General features: G+C 39.7%; 1 protein-coding gene across 1 annotated transcript; it reads left to right on the top strand.

The window, feature by feature from the left end:
- Nucleotides 1-5,169: 5,169 nt before the first annotated feature.
- Nucleotides 5,170-21,739, top strand: urb1 (URB1 ribosome biogenesis homolog). The gene is made up of 39 exons (XM_026192728.2): nucleotides 5,170-5,401; nucleotides 5,521-5,660; nucleotides 5,749-5,900; nucleotides 5,990-6,119; nucleotides 6,213-6,309; nucleotides 6,382-6,467; nucleotides 6,545-6,670; nucleotides 6,785-6,915; nucleotides 6,997-7,192; nucleotides 7,275-7,412; nucleotides 7,506-7,679; nucleotides 7,759-7,885; nucleotides 7,996-8,118; nucleotides 8,216-8,328; nucleotides 8,410-8,529; nucleotides 8,896-9,012; nucleotides 9,138-9,276; nucleotides 9,365-9,523; nucleotides 10,108-10,307; nucleotides 10,394-10,612; nucleotides 10,688-10,873; nucleotides 10,972-11,812; nucleotides 11,902-12,106; nucleotides 12,196-12,382; nucleotides 12,456-12,514; nucleotides 12,600-12,784; nucleotides 12,868-12,978; nucleotides 13,061-13,124; nucleotides 13,210-13,378; nucleotides 14,399-14,501; nucleotides 14,592-14,752; nucleotides 14,839-14,950; nucleotides 15,157-15,263; nucleotides 15,496-15,639; nucleotides 17,679-17,788; nucleotides 17,920-18,126; nucleotides 18,288-18,529; nucleotides 19,093-19,671; nucleotides 21,400-21,739. The coding sequence occupies exons 1-39, from the start codon at nucleotides 5,275-5,277 to the stop codon at nucleotides 21,579-21,581; spliced, it is 6,768 nt and encodes a 2,255-aa protein (XP_026048513.2). The 5' UTR covers nucleotides 5,170-5,274; the 3' UTR covers nucleotides 21,582-21,739.
- The last annotated feature ends 431 nt before the right edge of the window (nucleotides 21,740-22,170 follow it).

Below are 22,170 nucleotides of genomic sequence, written 5' to 3'. Positions count from 1 at the left end.
CTCCACACCAGCTCAGATCTGGTATTAACATCATATCCGCTATATCCACTGCAGTCACTCTATGGATATCTTCATGTCCATCTAGCATTAACTTTACGTCCACGCACTGGAGTCTGGTGCATTATGCATAAGCCCTGACAGAAAGCTTCTTGCCTTAATATTGTTTCTCATTAGATTTTGCAGTCTGTGTGAAAAGTTTGTTCAGATGAGTTTTCAAAAGCAATATCAAGTTTGGCAATATCACTGGTTTGAGCAATAATCTCAGTGATTAGCTCAGTCAAACATTGCCACAAAATATGAACATAAATATGAAAGATGAACACCAGCTTCCAAAGTCTAAAATCTCTGCAGAAATAAACACAATTTGTGGGCTTCATTAGCTGGCACATTTATTATATAACAAGGCATCTTTTCTGCAGTAAAGTAGACATTCAATATTCATTTTTTCCAGCTTGTTTTCTACTTTACATCTTAACAAATATAAGACTCTTCATGTTTTTGTTTGGTCTTCTAAATATTTCTTTCCCACAGCATTATCACAGTAAAAAGCCCAGTGCAACAGGTGCAGGGATGGGAGGTTATAGGTTATGAAGTGTGTCATGGTAAATGTAAAAGTGCTTGAACAAGCACCACATTGAGGCAACATATTTATAGAACATATTTATAGGTGCTTATTATGTAAAATATATGAAGAAGATTCCAACATTCTTGCCTCTCTATCACCAGCAGGGACAGAATATGTGATATTTAGTGGTTCACACTCACCCATTTGGAAAAAACAACATTTTCCCCAGTGTTTTCTATAAGCTTTATGCACACAGCACTGTTTTCAATCAGCTTGCTGAACAGTGACAACCCACAAGCCGGTGGCATATCCCAAGGCACCAAACCCAATCTGGGTGCAGCACAGTCTAAATTTAATAGGACATCAGAAAGCATCCTGTTTCTCCCTGTGGTGAGTGACTCCGAGGAACAGAAACATCTGAACCTTACGTGAGATGCTCTCCACATCTGGCACCCGTCCTGATTGTTTCAGAGGTGTGGGCATGCACCAGCAGCTGCAGCCAACCACTCCCAGATGTTTCTGATAGGCTGAGTGTCTAGCTGTTTGTTAAGCGTGAGGTGATCTTTGATCCTTTAACTGCGTTGGCTGCAGTGTTATTGTGAGGAGGGCCCGAGAAGCTCTGCGAGGCACACAGCGGAAGTGCTGCAACCTCACAGAAAGGCCTGTGGTTCGCTGTGGTGAAAACAGGCATGGTAAAGTGGCTTCAGCTGTGGAAAAGAGCTCTTTGGAAACCACCCAGTATCTCTATCCAGATCCAATTGTGCTACTGGCATCGTAATAGAGGAAATCAACACAAGTATAGTCTATAACCTTGGAGGAGTAAAGTAGTCTTTAAGTGAGCTTTTATGTGAAAGAAATGGAAATCTCTGAAACTTCATAATAAAGCTTAAAACCCTACGAAACCATCTCTGATATTATTTTCAGCAAAGTTGTGCTTTGCTCAGTTTCTGCATGTTTTTTTTTCTATCACTACTGAGTGGTGCAACACATGGTGGCAAAAGACCAATATCGTAAATTACCCCTTTTTCCTCTTTTAAGAAGGCGTCTGTCCTGACATGATCACACATGGCTAAAACATCCTGCTCTAACATCCCAAGGCTATAAAGGCCCAACTATCCCTGTCAAAGTCATGTCAGGTTTTGTACACCCACCATTTGGATTCACAGAGATAGTATTTTAGGAAACGGTGCACTCAGGCCAAAAATTCAAAAATAAACAGAACATTTGTGGAGAGGGAAGCTGTGCCACTCCTGCTTCCTCCCTCCACTATAGCCTGGTTCCACTATAAGAGCACTTTAGCAACAGATCTCAACAGAACGGAACAACAAATTGTGCATCATACACCATCCCATGAGGTCCACATATGTACCCTTTTTGATGTAAAAAGCATCTGTATTTTCTTACTGTCATCATATTCTAAACTTTTTGTGAATATTAACACTGATATTCAACAAGAGCAAAAAGAAATCCAACACTTGGGATCAGTTTTAAGTTCTCTCTTCATTAATGTCTTACGTAGATGCCCTTTTCCAAAGCCTCTCCATCAATGGACAGCAGTCCTGGTGGCAGTGGAGCAAAAACTAAGCACTACATGGTACTGTGTGAATAATATTATCAAATTTTAGGTTGCTATCTATCAACAGTGTGCCATAATCCCGGAAAACTTATTAAAATATTTCTTTAAGCTACTTCAAACTTACAGGAAATAGAATTACTGCCAACAAAGGTTTGTTTTGACCCTAAAAAAGTCTCAGCAACCACAAGATTTCTCATTTCCACAGGTTCCAGTATGTGACTGAGCAATGAGAAGGGAAAAAAATCTAAGAAAACACAAAGTGATTAAGATCATTTCCATGGAGGCTGCAATTAAATATGTTTAGAGTTTATGTCATTATTCTGACATTTAATTTTTAAAATATTGTTTCTAACATCAACATTCTCTTTACTTTATAATGAGACATTCACCATTATGTGCTTCCTTACGAGTCCCTGCTGTAAACTAATGCAAACTTTATTTGCACATGAAAAAAAAAAACAACATTTCAAAGACTCTTTTTGACTGCCGAGGCCGGTGGGTTACCTTTATCTTGCTGCATAATTTATGCTCAGTGGGAAAAGTTTCAGAGTTCTTTTTTGATTTGTTTGATTGTTTTTTATTAATTTGTTTTTTTGTAAAACAGTGTCAGCAGAATACTTAGCTCATTTTTCATTTTAATTCTGTTTGTATTACCTGTCACTATTTAATATGTTTGCTCAATTATTAAGGTTATGTTTTGATTTCTTTTGCAATGTCTTGAAGGCATTTGTTGACTAAACATTCTGTTCAGTCTGTAGCTCCAAAAAAGCTGACAATCACTTTTTTGACAAGTTGCATCAGCCTGTAAGCATTACTTTATACATAAAAAAGAAATAAACAAATTATAAAAGAGAGGTTTGGTCGAGGTTTTGCGCAAGATGGAAGATGATCCAGCAACTTCTGGTGTTTCGTAAATACTGAAAATTAAATGCTGTTCAATTTGAGTTTAAAATAATGGGCCTGTTTCCTTGACTGAGGGCACAAGTAAGTAAGAGCTCTATAATTCAGTTTAAAAAAATAAACAGTGTGCTGTAACACGTCATATCACATTCATCACAAAGCATCTGTGCCATCTTTGTGGTGTCTCACTTGAGTACATCAGTGAGTTGGAATCAAATCAGATGGAGTAACACTGCAGAAAATAACAGGCTGCAAGTCATTCTGCAAGTCATTATTCGGTGCAAATAAATTCAAATTCTTAAACCAGGCAAAGGTGACCCCTGTTGGCCATGCAATTGAATAAAAAAATTAAGCTTAAACATATTCGTGGGAACACAAGTTACACAAGATGTTATGCTGAAATTCCAGTTTGTGAAATATTACTATCCCATTCAAATTCATTCCACAAAAAAATAATAGCTGTCTTTCTCAACAATCATCAAAAACAGATGTGTGGTTTTGGAAATGCAGACTAGTGTTGTAAAACATATCATGTGTGATGTATAATGCTGCCTGTGTTATGAGGATGTCAGATATTCTGAGAAAGAATTGAGCTCAACCACCAGTTGAACTGCTGGATGTTCTCTTTGCAAATCAAGAAGAATAGACGCTGAACAAGAGGGGAAGGCTGCAAACCAAACACCATGTGACAAAATAGGATATTCAGACCACATAGCTCATTTTAACCTATAGCACTGGTTACTTATCACATCAAAGTCAGCTTTTAGATCTGTTTAGGCAGCGTCTGCAAAAGTTTGCTGAGAGAATAACTGAGAAAAGGCACCACTGTGGTTAAAAACCAGATACACTTTAAATAGGATACAAATCTAAGCCACAACTATGTCTGCATGGCTCAGCAAAATGTGTGTTTTCCCTAACTTATTATGCTTTAGTTAAATATAAAAAACTAGAATAAAGGCTGTTGGAAACTGTGTATCTTGCATGGGATTTGCAGCATTTGCAAAGCCGGAGAGTTCTTGGACCCCACAAGTTTAAGCAGCAGGTAGAGCTTGTCTGCATGGGGATTTGCAAACATGCATAAATGAAAAGGATGTAAAACTCATACACAGCATGAGGGCCATTCCCTCATAGGTCTCTCTACTTCTTCTTTGTAGTCCAGACTACACAAATCTTTCATTTCAACTATTTGAATTCAACCGGCCCACTTTCATGACTGGATTTTGCATGCTAGCAATGCTATGTGTTGACAACCACAAACACATGTGGATGGTGGAATGTGCGAGCACTAAACGGAGCAGAAAAAAAGGGGTTTCTATCTTTCTGCCTATCTTGAGTTTGTGTTTCTCGTGCAATGACGAAATCTCATCCTGAATACACCCACTGTAGTCAGAACCATCCTGGAAGGTGGTTTTTTGACCAAGTCTGAAAAATGGATGTAGTCTAAGAACTATTGCTGGTGTGATCCCAGTGCAAGATGACATCTGGGGAGGGATTAATCATTGATTGGTGACAGGCTTCATTATTGTAACATTCAATAATTCAAGCTTGAGCAAAATTCTGCAGATCGGATTAAAACTTGTAGCCTGTAAGAAAATGTGAATTACATGATTAAATAGGTGCCTGGTGGTATGAAGAGTTTTCTAGCTTTCTTAAATTCTTTAATATTTAAGCACCCCCCCCCCCCCCCCCCCATCTCTGTGTGTGTGTGTGTGTGTGTGTGTGTGTGTGTGTGTGTGTGTGTGTGTGTGTGTGTGTGTGTGAGAGAGAGAGAGAGAGAGAGAGAGAGAGAGAGAGAGAGAGAGAGAGACTTAAGGCAAAAGTGAAAGATTTGGATCAAAAGTGTTGTAGACCGGCGCCCTCTTCTTGAATATTAAAATCCTGAATATTAAAAAATACTTCTAAGAGAGTTTTCACACCTAGCCGTCAAGCTAAAGGCAGACAGTATAAAAGAATAAGCTAACTGGTTTTTTTTACATGTTTAAGGGATGTAAAATGTCGCAAATTTTATGAAATGTGCATGTGCTTTATGTAAAAGACGGAGGAGACAAAATACATTTTATTTAACTTACATGATAATGCGGAACTAAATTTCAATAGCGAACGTTTCTGGTCGGATGACAATTCCGTTGTACCGCGTTCTGTTTACAGAGCAACGTGGGTGACAACACTTACATGGCAGGATAGTGCATAAAAAAACTCACGTCAGTGGTAATTGTTGTTTGTATATAACAAAATGGGTAAAAAGCGGCGCAACGACGAGTCTGCTGAGTCAGACACTCCGCGGAAAAAAGAAACGATTCCGGAGTTCAATGGGACAGTTTTTAAAGCCATGCTGAAGGACCCGACCACAGCCATGAAGGGTGAGTGATAGTATGTACAAATAATCAGCTTGAAGTAATAATATTGTGTTATGCATTCAGTCAACTATGCATTGTTTTATCGGCATCCCGCCTTTGCCCCCTCCTTTTTTCGTCTGCAGGACTGGAGAAGTTTATATCGACCGCTAAGAAGTTGCCACGGTCCGACCTGTACGATGTGGTTGAAGGTTATATTAAAATCTCCATGGAGTGTGCAGAGATCTTCAAATTGCTCGAAGGAGAAAAACACGTAGAGAGTGAGGTAAGCTTTAGTTTCTCAGCGGACGGCTCTGGCCCGGCTCACTCTTTCTGAGGTTTCTGAGTTAAACTCTGATCGTGTTTCTGTACAGATGATGCTGATTTTTGGGAGCCTGGAGGCGATCCTTCTAAGGACAGCCAGTGACCTCTCCCATTTCAACATGGTTGGCAATGCCATTGTGAAGAAGACCGTTTTCAGCTACATGAAACTCCTGCAGGGGTCTTTCCGTTCAGCAAACCACAGGTTGATTTGTGGATTTCAGTAGAGCACAATGACACTCAGTTTAAAACCATTCTGGCCTCAAAACCAATGTTGTTTCCCTTTGAACACAGGTTTATCCGCCAGTGTCTCGGTCTTCTGTGCGCCTTGGTCACCCAGGGTCCAGAAGCTGCCAGAGAGGTCTTAAGTCACCTTCACATTAACAAATTTCTGTCTGGATTGGCAAAGATGAAGGATAAGCAGGTGCGATGCAGTATTTGTCCACAGGGTTTATGATGTGCATCAGATTAGTCGTATTCTGTAGATAAATCTTTTCTGGATATTATAATTTTACAGGGTAGACCTGATGTCCGCCAGGCTTTTATCCAGTTTGTGCTCTCTTTCGTGGTGTCTGGTGATAACGCAACAGTCGGACAAATATTAGAAATCAAAGGTAATATTTAGATATAAATTATAATTTATGCAGTGGACTGTCTGTGAGTAACATGTTCATTTGGTGTGTTAGAACTCCTGCCAGTGATCCTGAATACAGGTCTGAAGGAGGACCGGATGTCCACAGTCAACCTGATTTTGTCCACATTGAAAACTAAAGTAAGTACTAGTCCAGGACATTTGAGATCAGATCATGGATTTAGTAATAAGATGTATTCCTTTCTGTCTTTCTGTAGGTTGTTCTAAACAAAGCCATCAGTAAAACACAGAAAGTACGTTTCTTCACACCTGCTGTGTTGGCCAGCATCGCGTCGCTGTATAAATGGAATGGGATTGCAGATGCAACCGTGGATGATGACAGAGTAGGTCGCTTGTTGTTTTGCTGTTTTGTGTCAAAAGAAACAAAGATTGTGTCAGGTCAGTTTACTTTAACATGTCCAAGTAACGTTTTTATTTAATTACATGATATTTTTAAGATGTCGGAAAACACTGAGCTTTCTGGGATGACAGTCATCCGGGAACTCGCTCACAGTTTCCTTCTTGATCTGTGTTGCTCCCGTAAGCATGGTATCAGCTTTCATGATGTCAGCTTTGGCACAGCTGGCAGGTAAGTCATTAACATTCCAATTTCACATTGTCCTTTTCTGAGAACTTCTCATGTGGATCACTGGATTTTACTTCTTTGCAGGCCTGGTAACATTGTTTTGCTCCAGTTTTTGGTGGGGCTGAAGCAGGCGACTGAGGATGAACTGGTGGCAGATCTGGTGGTGAATGTGCTGAAAGCTACCCCCGATATTTTGTCCAGATACTTCAAGGAGACTCAGTATGCATATGCTCCGCGCCTCAAAACTACTTGGCAAGACAATGTGAAGCTTCTTAAAAAGGTAACTGTTGGTGGTAAAAGTGTTAAAATAATATCTTATCAGTTTTTAGATGGTAATAGTCACCTTTACATTTCTATATCAGATCTACGAGGCCCAGCCAGAGATTTCCACAGTCTTTCAAACTCAGGAGGTCATCCCTCTGCCTCGCTTGCTCTCCATGGTGATGGTGATATCTCTTCCTCCAGTCTGCAACAAGAGCTTCTTCACACAGGGCCTTATTGTAAGTGACTGAGCCTCATAAAATAAACTTATTACTGCAGTAAAGACTGAAAACTTTTTTTTTTACTTAAATGTGTCTTCTCTGATTTGACAGCTTGCCAATACAGGAGCACACCTTACAACCCTGTCGGTGGTCAATTTTATCTTGAAAAGAGCCAGTAAGAACATAGAGTATCTTTTGGATAAGTCTGTGTGGTGCAGCTCAGACCTATACACTGCTGAGATGATGGAGGATTTAGTGCAGCAGTACAGGGAGATGCTCGGCAAGGTAGGTTCAGGAAAGTGCCTTAATAAAAGCAAATGATCCACCTTTAAAGGCTCGAATCATTGTTCATGCTCTGTTCCAGATTTTGCCTGACATGACAAGCATAATTGAAAAGTGGCAGTCACTTAGCAAGAAGGAAAAAGCTGGCTCTGAAGAAAAAAAGGATAAAAGCGAAGGGGATGCTAAACTGACTAAATGCAAAGTGCCTGGTAGTAGCATTCACAGTACATGATTATTGTTTATTCCAAGTAATCCTATTTTTTTTTAAAAACCCAAAAGGATCTGAGTTGATTGTCTTGTGTGCTTTATTTTGAAACAGCTGAAGATACAGCTGAGGTCATTTTGCTGAAGGCTCTGATTCTTCAGGTCCTATGCCTTTACCAGAAAGTGGTGCCGCATCTGGTTAGCCAGTGCAAATTTGACTTCAGCAAGCTTTTAAAGGGTAATGTTTTTGGCATTATTAAGCTCCAACTTTTGCTTTTTTAAAGCTTATTTTTTCCAATAAATGGCTTTTGACACTGTTTTTTTTATCTGTCCAGGCATTGTGTCAGAGAAAGGAATAAAGGATGAAGTCCCCCCAGTTTTGCAGCACCACGTACTGCAGTTGGCCTTGGATCTTCCCGCAAGCAAATTCTCCTGGTTCCGTATGCAGGTAAGGAAGTTAAATTCTCTGATTTATTTTTATTTTTGGTTTAAAACACATCTATTCTAAATAGTTTTTCTGTGTTTACAGGGTGCTGCAGATAAAGATTCATCATCTGGAGAGAAATCTGTATTTTACCTGCTTCTCAAGATGTTTGTGAGCAGCAGCAGCAGCCACCTGAAAGCCTCCACACAGATGCTTGTTCTAAAAGTAAGGAGCATTTTGCCTTTTCCTCTGTGCTTCCAGTCTGCATTATATGAGACATACTGTATATATTTAGATATTTGAATTAGTGCTTATTTATTCAAGATTGGTCCACTTAGGCAAACAAACTGTAAGCATGTTATATTTTTATATATGAGGGCATCATTCCTGGAGGGATTATATGTATGTTAGCAGATATTTATCTTTTGTAGGGTACAGTTCAATCCTCCATTGAACTTTTTTAAGTTAATGAAATCAGAGCAGCTTAAGCTAAAGTCTTTTAAGGATTTTATTTTAAGAGGTTTATATTCGTGTGGACAAATTTCCTCCTGCAGCACTGCTAAAGCAATTGGTGTCCTGTGTTGTATTTAGGTACTAAAGGACACTGGTGTGTTCGAGCACACCTGGACTGAGCTTGAGCTCTGGCTTGAACAGCTGGCCAGACTAGAGCCAAACCAGCAAGAAACTGTTATTCAGTTCTTGGAGCGGGTAAGTCTTCCAGTTTTTATTTCTTCCTACTTTTCTACATAACCGTCATATTGGAGGTTGGAAAAAATAAAGGTTTTAATCCTTATGCCTGATAATAAACTCTTAAAATCTGTCTCTTGCTCTAGGTGTTGGTTAAACTGGTGTGCAGCTCCTATGAATACACAGATAAAGTGGCCAGCCTGGTCCAGGAAGCAGGTTATCTGCAAGCGAATCTGAGTAGCCAGGAGGGTGACACAGCCAGTGTCCCAGTTTCTCACATAGATGGTCAGCATTTAAATGTGGAATCAACGCTGAATTCTTTAGGGCTCAAGTATGTCCGTGAATGTTTATGCTTTTTACTTTTTCATCTCAGATGTCATAGACATGCTCGATATCATTATGGAGGCCAGTGATGGTGAGTTGGAGGAGTTCGGCCCAGCTGTAAGTGAAGATCTCATCATGCAAACCTTCCCCTTCAGTGCCCTGGTACCCGCTGCCCTGGAGGCCCGAAACAAGCTGCCAGCAGATAGTGGTAAATGATTTCTGCCTCACTTGTGACAAAGAGTGAAATCACAAATTTGCAAAAAAACTTTTAAAGCATGAAATTTGTTATGCAGTATAAGAAGTACAACTTTAAATATAGGGCCAGATTTACTAAACGGGACAAAATTGCATGTGAGTGCAATCACAGACACAGTCAGTTCATTTCAATATCAAGCTCGGAAAATAATACGTTTTCTCCGCATTAAATATCGCTGTAATTAGTACTAAACTGTGTGTCGCAAACTTTAGGAACTTAATTTGCTTGATTTAAATATTCTATTCCTGTATTTTGCACTTTGTGAAAGAATCTCCAACAAGCACATTTGCAACAAAATCTCTGAGTTCCCATCTCTTGTAGTAATATTGGCAATCACTGCGCTCTCTTTGTAAATACATTGTGGGTTTTTGTTGTTGTTGTTTTTAATGCCAAAACCCAGTTTAGTGAATCTGGCCCATAGCCTGTAATTAATGTTTAAAAAGACATTTACCCATTCTGTTCATGGACACTTTGATTGAAAAGTAAATGTACTGTGATCTATGATGTTTGTAACCATCTGTCTTTGTGTCTCTTAGGGATGGTATATGAATACTTGGCTGCAGTGCTCTCAGATGTGCTGCACTGTCAGAGAGAGCCGCTCCCTCTCTGTCTGGCTCTGCTGCAGTACGATAAAGAGTTTGTCTCCTCTGAATGCTTTACCTCTCCTCATTCAGCCATTGTATGTTTTCATCAGTATTACTCCAAGTGGCTACCACAGCAGTGCCGTGAAGAATTGGTGGGTTTTTAGTGATACAACGAGATTGCCTAATCAGACATGGTTAGACATAGTACTTGGACTAATACTCTTGTTTATTTTGTTAGTTCCGGTCTTCTGAATGCCATGCAAAAGGATTATCAGATCAAACATCATACACTGGACTGATGAAAGCTGCCTACATCCAAGGTCCGGACACTTTGCTTAAGGATACCTTTAGGAAAAGTGCAGAAGAAGCTTTAGCTTCCCTTTCTCTGGCAGAGTTTCCAGTTGCAATCAAGCAGATATTACTCTACATCAGATCAACTGTGGAAAACTTTGGACTGGTAGGTGCGCAAAACAAGCCCCGTCCTCCTCACATTGTTGAATATGCAAACAGTGCATCATTTCCCTCTTCACAGTTCTCTAAAGACGTAGGAGCTTCCGTGTTGAGGACCTTCATGGAAATACTCGAAAAGATGGTGATCAAGCTCCAAGGCTTTCAGGAGGCAAAAAACTCTGAACTAGCTGTAGAGAAATGCCAAGAAGGACCAGACCTCTTTCTGGAACTTAACCAGTCCTCCACGGTTGAAGTTAATATTCAGCAGGTTAGAAAAATAATGCGTTTACTGTGTTTTTTCAGACTTTGCAATATTCTCCTTTTTTGGAGGGAAGGATTTTTTTTAATGAAACTCTCTCTCTTTAGATCCTTCTTTCAGCTCTTGGCTCCATCTTCAAGCATCCATATCTGGAGCAGTGGTTTCTGGCTCTGGAGCTATCTGCCATGCCTCCTCACTCTCTAAACCCTGTCAGACTTAAGCACTTGTGTTCACTGATGACAGATAATATTCTGGTCCTCCTGAAGCTCTGTGCCCCTGTTCTTCAAGAACTAAATCATCTAGAGCTTCTGAGGAGCTACATGGGAGCTTTAGAAAGAGCTGCTCTTCAGGAATTGGTGGAGAAGGGCTCTAAACCGGCAAAGAAACACTCCAGAACTTTCCAGGGCCTCCTGTCTCTGCACAACTACATGGATTCCGGTAATTTGAGGGAAGTTGTCTCCAAGTTGCTTCTCCTCCCACACAACAGCCTCATCTCCCCCAGTAGCAGTAAGGGGGCAAATTTTGAGCTCAGCATTTACGGTCAGGCAGCTCTACAGATCCTCACAGAGTGTAAATATACGGCCTCCCAGGACCATGGCACATTTCTGACACAGGCACACCTCTTTGGTCTGGGCACCCTGCTGCTGTCCTGTTCCAAGCCTGCACTGGAGGCATTCTTGCTCCAGTTTCTATCCAGTGAGCCAAGCAGTGCAAAACTCCTCCACACAGATGTGCTGTTGCACTGTCTCCAAAGACCACTCTCAGACTCTCTGGCTATCAGCTCTCTCCTGCTGCAGAACTGCTCCACTCACCGGCTCCGGTTTGAGATGTGGTGTCTTGAACCTGAAAACATGGAGAAGCTTTCTGACCAATCGGAAGCCTTCCTTCCACTGATTAATATGTACTTACGTGTGGCAAGCAGAGAGGACCCAGCCAGACCCAAAGATGGTACGTACTGAAACAAATAATTGTTACTCTTTTATCTCGTATTGCTATATATACTAATTGAGGTATGCTTGGTTGCTGCTGTTTCATAGTGCAAAAAGACATTTTGAAAGCCTTGAAGCAAGGGTTACTCGCCAAGTTCTCCCAGTGTGTTCTGGGAAACCTGACAGAAGAGTCCGGAGCCCAGCTTACGGAAACTCTAGGCAGTTTGATAAAGCTCTCTGCAAACAGCAAGGACATCGGGGATTTGATCAACAGTCTTCCCAGTGCTCTTCAAAATGTGGACAGTTTTGAAAGGTGAAATTTATAGTCGCACTACAAAACTACAAAAAATAAATAAATGATCCTGTCAAAACTTACTTGATGAATATTCTTTGCTCTTTCAGATGGCAACTAGTAGATGTTATCAGTGACAAGCTGGCTGATTGCCCAGAAGAACAGGAAAAATGGAGGAAGTCTGTCGCCACTGCAGCTATCAAGTGTCTCATTGCCTCTTACAGTCACTCGAAAGATCAGGCTACTTCCCCATTAGAGCAGGAGCACAGCATCTTAAAAAGACTACAGCGAGTGCTAGTGGGTTTACTTCACGCATACATTTTGTAAGTTTTAAACTTTTTGCATTTCCTAACTTACTTTCTTTATACAGATATCCAAAGAAGACATCACTGCATATGAGTGGAACAATTTTGTCAAAAATGGACTAAAGTAGGTTATCTATTTAAATCCATTTTGCTATTTAATGTTTCATAACTTTTGCTGAGTGACTGTAAAATATTCTTAAATCTTTCAGATATCGCTACAGAGATCACCACTTCCTGAACACTCTGAGTAGCCTGTTGGAAGTGATGTATTGTGGCACTGAGGTTCAAAAGGACCTGATACCTTTACCCACTCTTTACACAATGATCTCCAGCCATTCTCTGTTCCTGCCCACCATGCTGGACTCTGAAGAGGCTAACAGCTGCCAGATTAAAGGTACAATGCAATAAAGATTTATTTTTTTTAAAGATTCCAAATCACAATTTAATCACAAAAACACACATTTGTTGTCAATTTAGAAGAGTTGGTATTCCTCCTACTCTGTCTGGTGAAGAAAAGCCCGAGTGTCTGCAACATCAATCATTTTGTTGTACTTTTGGGAGCATACGGAGCTACGCTGAGTACTTCAGGTAAAACAAGAAAACCTGTTTTCTTTTTTCTTTTTTTGCGTTTTTATTGTCTTATCCTCTTATATCTTCTTCTGTTTTGCAGATCAAAAATTGTTGCTGCTTCTTCAGGAATATGAAAGAAACCAAGTCAGCCTGCTGAAGTTCCAGTAGGTTGAATTCATCTTTTTATGTTCTAAATGCTAGAAGTGTGCTTGTTTAATACAAAAACTCAGTGTGAGTTTTCAACTGCAGGTCATTGTTGTGGGGCCCAACAGCAGTGGAGCACCACAAGACCAGTAAAAGCCTGGGAGCTTCTCTGTGGAAGCAGACCAGCTCAGATGACCTGTTGGCTCTCCTCAAACCTGACAAGATGTTGCAAACTATTGCACACTTTCCACAGCAGCGCAAAATCATCCCGCAGGTTAATGTTTAACATCATATTTACTTTTCAGATTTACACCGATCAGGCATAATATTATGACCACTGACTGATGAAGTGAATAAAACTTATTATGTTTTTATCATGCCGTATGTTAGTGGGTGGGATCAATGAGGGAATAAGTGAACATTTTGTCCTTAGAGTTGATTTGGTGGAAAGAGGAAAAATTGGCAGTTGAGGATTTTAGCAAGGGCCAAATTCTGATCCCTGGTCCCTGTTCTCCGTTCCAGCAGATAAACGTCTATAGGTCAAACTCCTGAAAAAGTTCATGCTGGTTCTGATAGAAAGGTATCAGAATGCCCAGTTTATCATAGATTGGTGTGTATTGGGCTGCACAGCTGCAGACCAGTCAAAGTGCCCACGTTGACCCTGCATGCTGTCGGGGGCACCAACAATGGGCACATGAGCATCACAACTGGACCTCGGATGGCTAGCTGCATCACTTACCTGGGGAACACCTAGCACCAGGATGCCTTATGGGGAAAAAAGCAAGCCACCGGAGGCAGCCTGATGCTTTGGGAAATCTGTAGCTGGGAAACCCTGGGTCCTGCCATCCATTTAGATGTTATTTTGGCACGTAGCACCTACCTAAGTATTGTTCCAGACCATGTACAGTTTTTCATGGAAAAAGGCCTCTTTCAGCAAGATAATGCACCACAAATGCTTTGGTTCAGGAGTAGTTTGAGGAGCACAACAACAAGATTGAAACTTGACTTGTCCTCTGAATTCTCCAGATCTCAATCCAGTCAAGCATCTGTAAGATGTGCTGGGCAAACTAGTCTGATTCATGGGGCCCCGCCTTGCAACTTACAGGGCTTAAATGATCTGTTGCTAACATGGACTCCACCAGATTCTTCAGGGGTCTGGTGGAGTCCATGCCCAGACGGGTCAGGGCTGCGCTGGCAGCAAAAGATAAGGTTATGCCTGATCAGCGTCAATTAGTGGTAAATGACACACTGCATTATATGTTTGTGTAATGTACATGTTCTTACCCTCTCTCAGGAAAGCACGGAGCCACTCTACAATAATAATAAAGTGAAAGACCTTGGGAATTTGTATGATTCGTGTTTTCTGTTGCCTCTGTTCAGCGCCATATTGCGGCCAGGTATCATATTTCACTGGTTGTCGTCACTCAGTATAATTAGTTTTAATTATCACTTCTTATATCTGTTGCGTATTTCCTCCTCTTTGACAGAATGTGTTATTGACTGCCTGAAGTTTGTATCCAGCCACGCTCTTGGAGTAACTGTAATGGCTCTGAGTAGCTATGATCCAAAGGTGAGGGCGGCAGCGTACCACGTGCTTAGCTGCTTCTACCAACATCTGGAGGGTGCTCAGTTCAGAGAAAAGAGACAGGTAAATATTAGAGACATCTTATGTGTGTGTGTGTGTGTAAATGTTGTGTGTTTGGAAACACTGACGGGCTTGTTTTTGTCTCACAGCTGCTCTACTTGATGGACATGGTAAAAAATGGAATTCAGCAACAGAATCAAAGACTCCCATTTGTCATGACCACTTACATCACCAAAGTGGCTCAGCAGATGCTCAAACCTGGTGTGTAACCCTGAAAACTTGAATATCTTTCTGCTGACATAACTCTTATTATTTACTAAGAGATGCTTTTTAGGTTGAAAGTAGGTTTTAGGCTAATCTATCCTGAATAAGAATCACAGTCATGGTTTGCACTTGTTTTTCTATCTACCGTTTCCTGTAATAACAAAAGAATCCTTGACCTTCACATGTTTGTTCGCTTTTCCCAGAGGACCACATGTACGTGGTGCTGAACAGATTTCTGCTATCCCACCAGAGTTTGGACTTCAGAAGAGTCCCTGAGTTTTTTAAGCTTTTCTACAGTTTTGACTTGGAGGTAAAGAAACTGGTGAAAACACTGTTTTTGTATTCTGGTGCCGTCTGGTGTTAAACATGATTGGTGACGCTTCCTTGAACTTAAATGACTATCCAAATAAACTCCTCTTGGATGAGCAACCTTTATCGGTTTGTTTGCTTAGCTCAGGCCTTTTTTTAGACTGTTATCCGTTTTTGTGAAGGGTTGAAAGACGTGGGAGTCGTGACTGTTTGTGTTTTCTTTCTTTCTGCAGCACAAGGTGGAACGTGAGTGGATTCTAAGCGTGCTGGAGCAAGGGATGAAAGATGGACACTGCTATGACCTGTGCAACCAGCAAGGCATCTTTCAGATCCTTTTAGGCTTCAGCAGCAGCCCTCTGTGTGATGAACACTTCCAGGTACACGCTTGTCTGTCTGTAGTTGTCACCATTTTTTCTAGTTGAGTTTTGAAGAAACCTTCATTTTAGATCAAGACAATATGTCCTAAAAAAGTTAAATCTAAAGGAAGATTGAGCCTTTCAAACTTTTGTATTACTATTGGGTGATATATTGACATTTTCAGACCAACCAGGGCCTTTATGGTTTGTTTTGTCTCACTAATCTCTCTCCTGACAGCATTTTTGTATCTGTGACTGTTCAAGGTTTGGCATGACAGCGAGCTTGTCTTTCTTGCTGATTTATGTGAATATGCTCTCACTGATATAGTTTCCTCCAAGGGCTTAGATTTGTGTCAAAATATTTACCATGCTATCAATTTCTTTCTAAGCAAGACTTGATGTCTGTGTTCTTAAATTCAACCCCTACAGCAACCAGTTTCACACGTGTATAATATGATTCTACGTAGAATAAGATTAGGATTTGCTGGTTAATTGGTTCTTGGTTGAAAACCATTTCAGACGACTCATGGTACACTCAAATGTTTCCACATTACCACGTCGTTCAAACAGTAATTTATCCATCTGTTTGCCCACTATGTTCTAGATGTCAAACATCCTGTGTCTTTAGGACATGTGCTTTCTCCTTGAATCTATTTCATAGTTACTTCTGTAATAGAAGGTTTATGGATGTACTAAAGTAGGACATGTACAGGGTTGGTGTGATAGAGGAGGATGCTAAGAATATGGTGAGATCGGGGGCAAATGAGCTGCTGTGATTTCAGTCATTTCTAGCAAACTTAAAATCTGACCCCTTTGCTGCCAGCTTTGGGGGAGTTCACTATTCAGGTGGATCTCTGGGGCCAACTTAATGCAGTTGCTTTTGCCTCTCTGCACACCCAGGAACTTATTTTGTGTGATGAGAAGGAAAGAAAACATCATGCTGTACCCGGTGGATTCAGGAAACTGTTGTTTTTGGGGCTCGAAAAGATTAGAAAATTAGTTTGCATGCAGAACAAAAGTTATTATAGTTAACTACAGCTAAACATAAAATGTAAAACTGGAAATGAAAACAAATTATAGTTTACTAAAGTAAAAATAAAAACCAGATTATTTAAAAAACAAAAACTACTGAAATAATCTTTTTGAACTTGGAAAACTAAAATAAAAATATAGAAGAAATATCCTTAGTTTTAGTATTAATATTAGTTTGGCACAATTTGTTATTTACTTAATATAATTAAGTTGTCTCATGAGCCCTCGATCAATTTTTGTGACTATGGATGTGAAAAAGTTGTTTTTATTGTAATAGCCATACTAAATGCTACCGTTAGCATATAACTGCTGTGATATTAATAAAGAAAAGGACTTAAACTAACGCTGAAACTGATACAATTGATAAAAATTAAAGTAAAACTAAACATTTTCAAATAATAAAAATACTAGCGGTTACCAGTGCTGCCCCTCAGCCTCCTAGTAGATGCACCTATTGTATGAATATGAAAATCCTAGGTGACTTTCTTCTTGAGTTAACGCATTCACAGAATTTTCAGAAAACTTGACCTCTGAATTTGAGGTCGAGGTCACTGAGATTTGAACTCATACTTCACCTCATTCTCAAGTTATCGCATTCACACTTATTCGTCCCGGGTGAGGTGACGACAATACCCCATCAGCATTTGACGTCTGAGGACTGAAAACTAACCTGAAACAAGCAAACCCACTCTGGAAACCTATTGAAGCTAAAATGAATTTAAAAAAAATTTAAAACAAGATAAAAACTCACTAGAAAATAGAAAAACTATAACAACTCTGTGCAGAATGGACTACACATTACTCAGCTATTACTGCGTATAATGAAAAACACCAATAATAAGATAGTTATTCATTACACTAGTAGGTTATAGAGCCAAATCCTTCACATAATGAAGAAAGAGATCAGAAAGTACCACCGTAAAGTTCTGAAAACGAACACATTTTTGAGGATAAGGTGCGTGATTCTCTGAAATGTACACAAACAGGAAAAATAAGAATATCACGTACATGTATTTCTCACTTTTTAGGCACAGATCATCAGGGTGTTGTGTCAGGCTGCTTGTGTGACCAAAGCGGCGCATAACCTCACCAAGACCTCTGGGCTCCTAACCTGGATAATGCAAATAGCTGAAAAAAGGTGAGCCTTAAATTAAGGTTTGCTGTTAAATTTTGGTTCTTTATTTTGATATTTAAATTTTTATTTTGATATTTTAATGATGATTTTCATCAGTTACATATTTGTTACATATGTCTGTTTTTAATTGACAGGAATCTGGATTGGCAGCTGCTGTGCGCCATCATCGATCTGTTTCATGTGCTGTGGTTTACGGCCCTCGGGCAGAAGGAGAAGCAGGTGGATGAAGCAAAGACCTCCTTATCTGCTGAGGAGAAACCTCAGAGCTTTGTGAAATGTCTTCCTCCGCCACTCATCAGTGAATTCTTATGTGTGGCGTCAACTATCACGAGACATCTCGGGTAACGTGTCTCATCCATCATTCAGGGCTGTTAGAAAGTCCACACCTCGGGCACTTTACCCAAAACTTTTATTCACACGTGCAGTGATGAAACCTAAGATGTCCAGTAAATGTTAACTGTCTTTTGATGAAAGATGTCATTGTTTCATCTCCTTCTGACAGGTTGGGTTTGAAGGCTGCTCAGCTCAGCTTGTTTCTACAGACTCTTTGCTCTGTGCTGAAGCATCGTGCGACTGCTCTCCATGTAAGCAAACAGGCAGACCGGCTCACGCTCCAGCCACAGCCTCTGTCCTGCACCGAAGCCCTCGCTCTGCTTCACTGCTGGGCCTCCTCGTCCCACAATACAGAACTTCTTACCCAAATACAAGCCTTGTCAGAAAAGCACAAAGTGAAGGAGGTGATGGGTGAGTGCTTTTAACAAATTCTAACATACAGAGAATCTTGTACAGTTGCCACGGTAGTCTTTGATGGACACCCTCCAAGCCCATAATGGAAAAGGAGATACTGATCATTTTTCAACCCTAAACAAGCCTTATTTAAACAGCTAATTAAAAAAACTACCAGTTGAAACTTAACAGCATGAACATGATAAACATATATGAGGTGTTTGAATGAAACTAACTGGTATAAAAATGTGGTATGACCCACTTTGTACCCATGTTTGCAGTTGTGATTAAGATACTTTGTAATATCTTTACTTTGTGTAGCTTTGATAACTACTTGCTATCTCTAAATAGTAGATACTTCATATTTGATATTTATATGGTTTTATGAATGTGCCTGATTTGCAGCCAAACTCAGAAACTTGGCCTTAGAGTTAAAAGTAAATGCAAAGGAACGGCTGACGAAAGAACAGCAATAAAAATCAGGCTTAACAAGTGTCATGTTTATAAAGAAGTGGAAAATTTAGAGTTTTGTTATTTTGCATTGTCACATTGTATATCGTTTTGTCCATATTCCTCTTTAGGGATGAGAAAGGATAAGGCCCGAGTTAAGAGCTCCCTTTCCCACGTCTATGTGCGAAAAGAAAAGTTGGCAGAAGACACAGAGACCGAAAATGAAGATAAGAGTCTTCTGACAGAGTGTAAACTTTACCTCACCAATATCTTTGTTCACTGGGAGCCTGCTTTCCAACTCTGTGAACCCCAGCCAGCTCTGCCAACAGACAAGCTGGATCCCAGCTGGCTGGCCAGGATTACTGCGCACCTGGTTACAAAGTGGTCCCTGAGGTGCTTGGTGGAGGACGCGTATGATGAAAACAGGGCAAAAGAATTCTTGCTCTGGCTTGAAAAGGCTGTGATCAAACACACAAAAATTGTGGATGTTGTACTGCTTGATCTTGGCTTGAAAGCGGACCTCCTTCGGCTCTACCATCAGGCCTTTGAAGCTCACTGTCACTCCAGCATTTCAGCAAGAGCAGAAACCTTACAGCTTTTCACCAAGATTATGATCTCCTTGCTAGAGATCCAAGGCAACCTTCCAGAGCTGCATCAGGCAGTTGTCTCTGCTTGCATCCCAGAGGCCACACATGATCAGACTAGACTTGGTAAGAGCCTGCTACTTTTTCCAAACCCTCATTCTGAAATTGTAACTGATGAGTTATCTCAGTTAAACAAGTGGGATGTAGTGTTAACATATATAGTATGAAAGGATTTAAAATTGAGATTATTGTCCCGGTCCCTAGATGTCACAATGCTGCTGCTGCTGCTGCAGGAAAGTTACATTAACAAACATAATTACTTACAAAAGATGGAAGCCCTGGCAAAAGCATACTGCTTTTACACTTTTGGTAATTACCAGAATCGTTTATTTTGTCATTTTTAATCTGCCAGTATGCAAAATATCTTTAACTGAAATGATATTTTTAGGACTTAAATACAATTATTGTTATTAGCCATGGCTTTTCAAAATTACTGGTTTATAAAAGGGAAGGAACAATAGTAAAGCACATTTTTATATTTTTATTAAGATGATAAATTAGAGTTGCTTACTTGCATTCCAGAAGAGAAAAAAATAGTTTTATTGGTTAAATGATTAATTTCTGACTCCTCAGAGAAGCTCAAATGTGGGAATAAAAATGTTTGAAATTCCTCACTTGTCCTCGAAACGGTGAAATGTTGAGAACTCGCTGAAAAGGAAAAGGAAAAAGTTTGCACTTCGTGGTGCTGCATGGTCTTTGAGACAAACAGGGAAATACAGAAATTATTGTCACAGTGAGGTCGAGCATGCCCTGAAGTCAACTGCTGAACTGGTATTCACGAAAAGGCCCAGAGGAAGAAAATGAAGCAGAAAATGAAAACTTACAGAAGTGGATGTGAATCAACTTAAGATTTTAAGTACTAGAGACAGAAGGAAACCAGTGTTGATCTTCAAGTAGAGATAAATGCTTCTAGATCAGTCTGAGAAGGTCTCCACAATTACCTCCACAATTTATTCAGACAACTGAATAAAGAAGACTTAAAAGGAAGAGTAGCTGCTGGTATAAAGACATTATTGGGGCCTGTAAACATCCAGAAACATCTCAGATTTGCCAAAGAACACAGATGGTAGACTGTAGATAACTGGAAAGAGGTACTTTGGAGAGACGAATCTAAGTTTAAACTCTTGCACAGAAACTGTTTGGCTCATATACCAACAGGACAATGACCCCAAGCATACTTGAAAGCTGTGCAGAAACTATTTGACTAAGAAAAAGGAATTTAGACTGATGGTCTGATCATGTCAAAGTCCAGACTTGAATCCTTCAGAGATAGTTTGCACAAACAAAGAGAACAGCTGGAAACTATTAATTTAGTAACAAAAGAGATTGCAATGCCAGAAAGAATGACAACTCCTGTTAGGATCAAAGGATTTTGCCTAATAAATGGCATAATATTTAGTTTTAAACACGTTTTAGAGATTTCTTAAATATTCTTTTCTTTTTTTTGACAGGTGGTCTAAGAAATGGTTGAATATTCTATATTTGGTGTTTTTTAACAAAATGAAGTTATGAATTCAACTGTATATTCTCTACATTGATTAGATACTCTGTATTTGCCACATTTGTCAAACTGAACTAAAAAAAGAAAGCCTACAGTAATAATATATATTGTCAAACATATTTTAATCGTGATGTAGAATCCATCGTACGTAAAAATATACATTTAAATATAGAAGAAAATAGTAAATACATGTTTACATTTTCTTTTTCAGTATCTTTAAAGTCCCAAAGTGACAATAAGTTTTAATAGGTTGTTTTGTAAATGAGTTTGATGTCTTGTTTTCTTGTTTCCAGAAGCAGGGTTGTCTCTGCTGTCACTGTACATCCATGAGGTGTGGAGTGGAGCCACATCGGCTGATCTCTTCCTGTCTCATGTCAGTTTGGTGACCGGAGCCAAGTGCAAGAAAGTGAAATCGTCCCAGAAGAAAGTAGACATAAGAGCCATCTGTAATGACATCATCACCATGAAGAGTTGAATATATAAATTATATGTGAACACTTAATGTGTTCTTTAAAATAGACCAAATGAGACTTCACATACTTCTGTTCAGCTGCATTTATTTCCTGTAAATAGACTTAAAATATTTTGTAAACTTTTGTAAAACCGTCTTGTCATAAAATGTTGATTTACAAATCTGTTGTCAATTTGAACGTTATTTTAAACTCATTAACCTCAAGTGTGCCTGCAAGTGTGTGTGTGTGTGTGTGTGTGTGTGTGTGTGTGTGTGTGTGTGTGTGTGTGTGTGTGTGTGTGTGTGTGTGTGTGTGTGTGTGTGTGTGTGTGTGTGTGTGTGTGTGTCTTCAATCACCGTTTTTTATTTTGAAATTTGCTGCTTTATTATTCATTTTCAGTCCAGTCCTTGTACCTGATATTTTTATAGGAATATCTTTTGTTAAGCCACCTAATTCTGACCTATGGAATCATTCAAGTATAAAGAAAATTCACTTAATGATAAACTAGTGTTGTCTAAACATAACAAACAACTTGACAAAAGACTAATTTTAAATTGTATCTTTAAAAATAATTGGTACTTCTGATTTTGTGCGTATTAATTGTCCTTATAT

This window comes from Astatotilapia calliptera, chromosome 14 (genome assembly GCF_964374335.1).
Source record: "Astatotilapia calliptera chromosome 14, fAstCal68.1, whole genome shotgun sequence".
NCBI classification, from domain to species: domain Eukaryota; kingdom Metazoa; phylum Chordata; class Actinopteri; order Cichliformes; family Cichlidae; genus Astatotilapia; species Astatotilapia calliptera.
The sequence above is the reverse complement of the archived record's forward strand: the minus strand, read 5'-3'. Positions and strand labels throughout refer to the sequence as shown.

Bases quoted from the DNA above. Each gene is read 5' to 3' on its own strand.
- urb1 (XM_026192728.2), top strand. From the start codon at position 5,275: ATGGGTAAAAAGCGGCGCAACGACGAGTCTGCTGAGTCAGACACTCCG. The intron at 5,661-5,748 runs GTAAGCTTTAGT...GTTTCTGTACAG, and splicing joins AAAAACACGTAGAGAGTGAG to ATGATGCTGATTTTTGGGAG. The intron at 10,308-10,393 runs GTGGGTTTTTAG...TTATTTTGTTAG, and splicing joins AGCAGTGCCGTGAAGAATTG to TTCCGGTCTTCTGAATGCCA.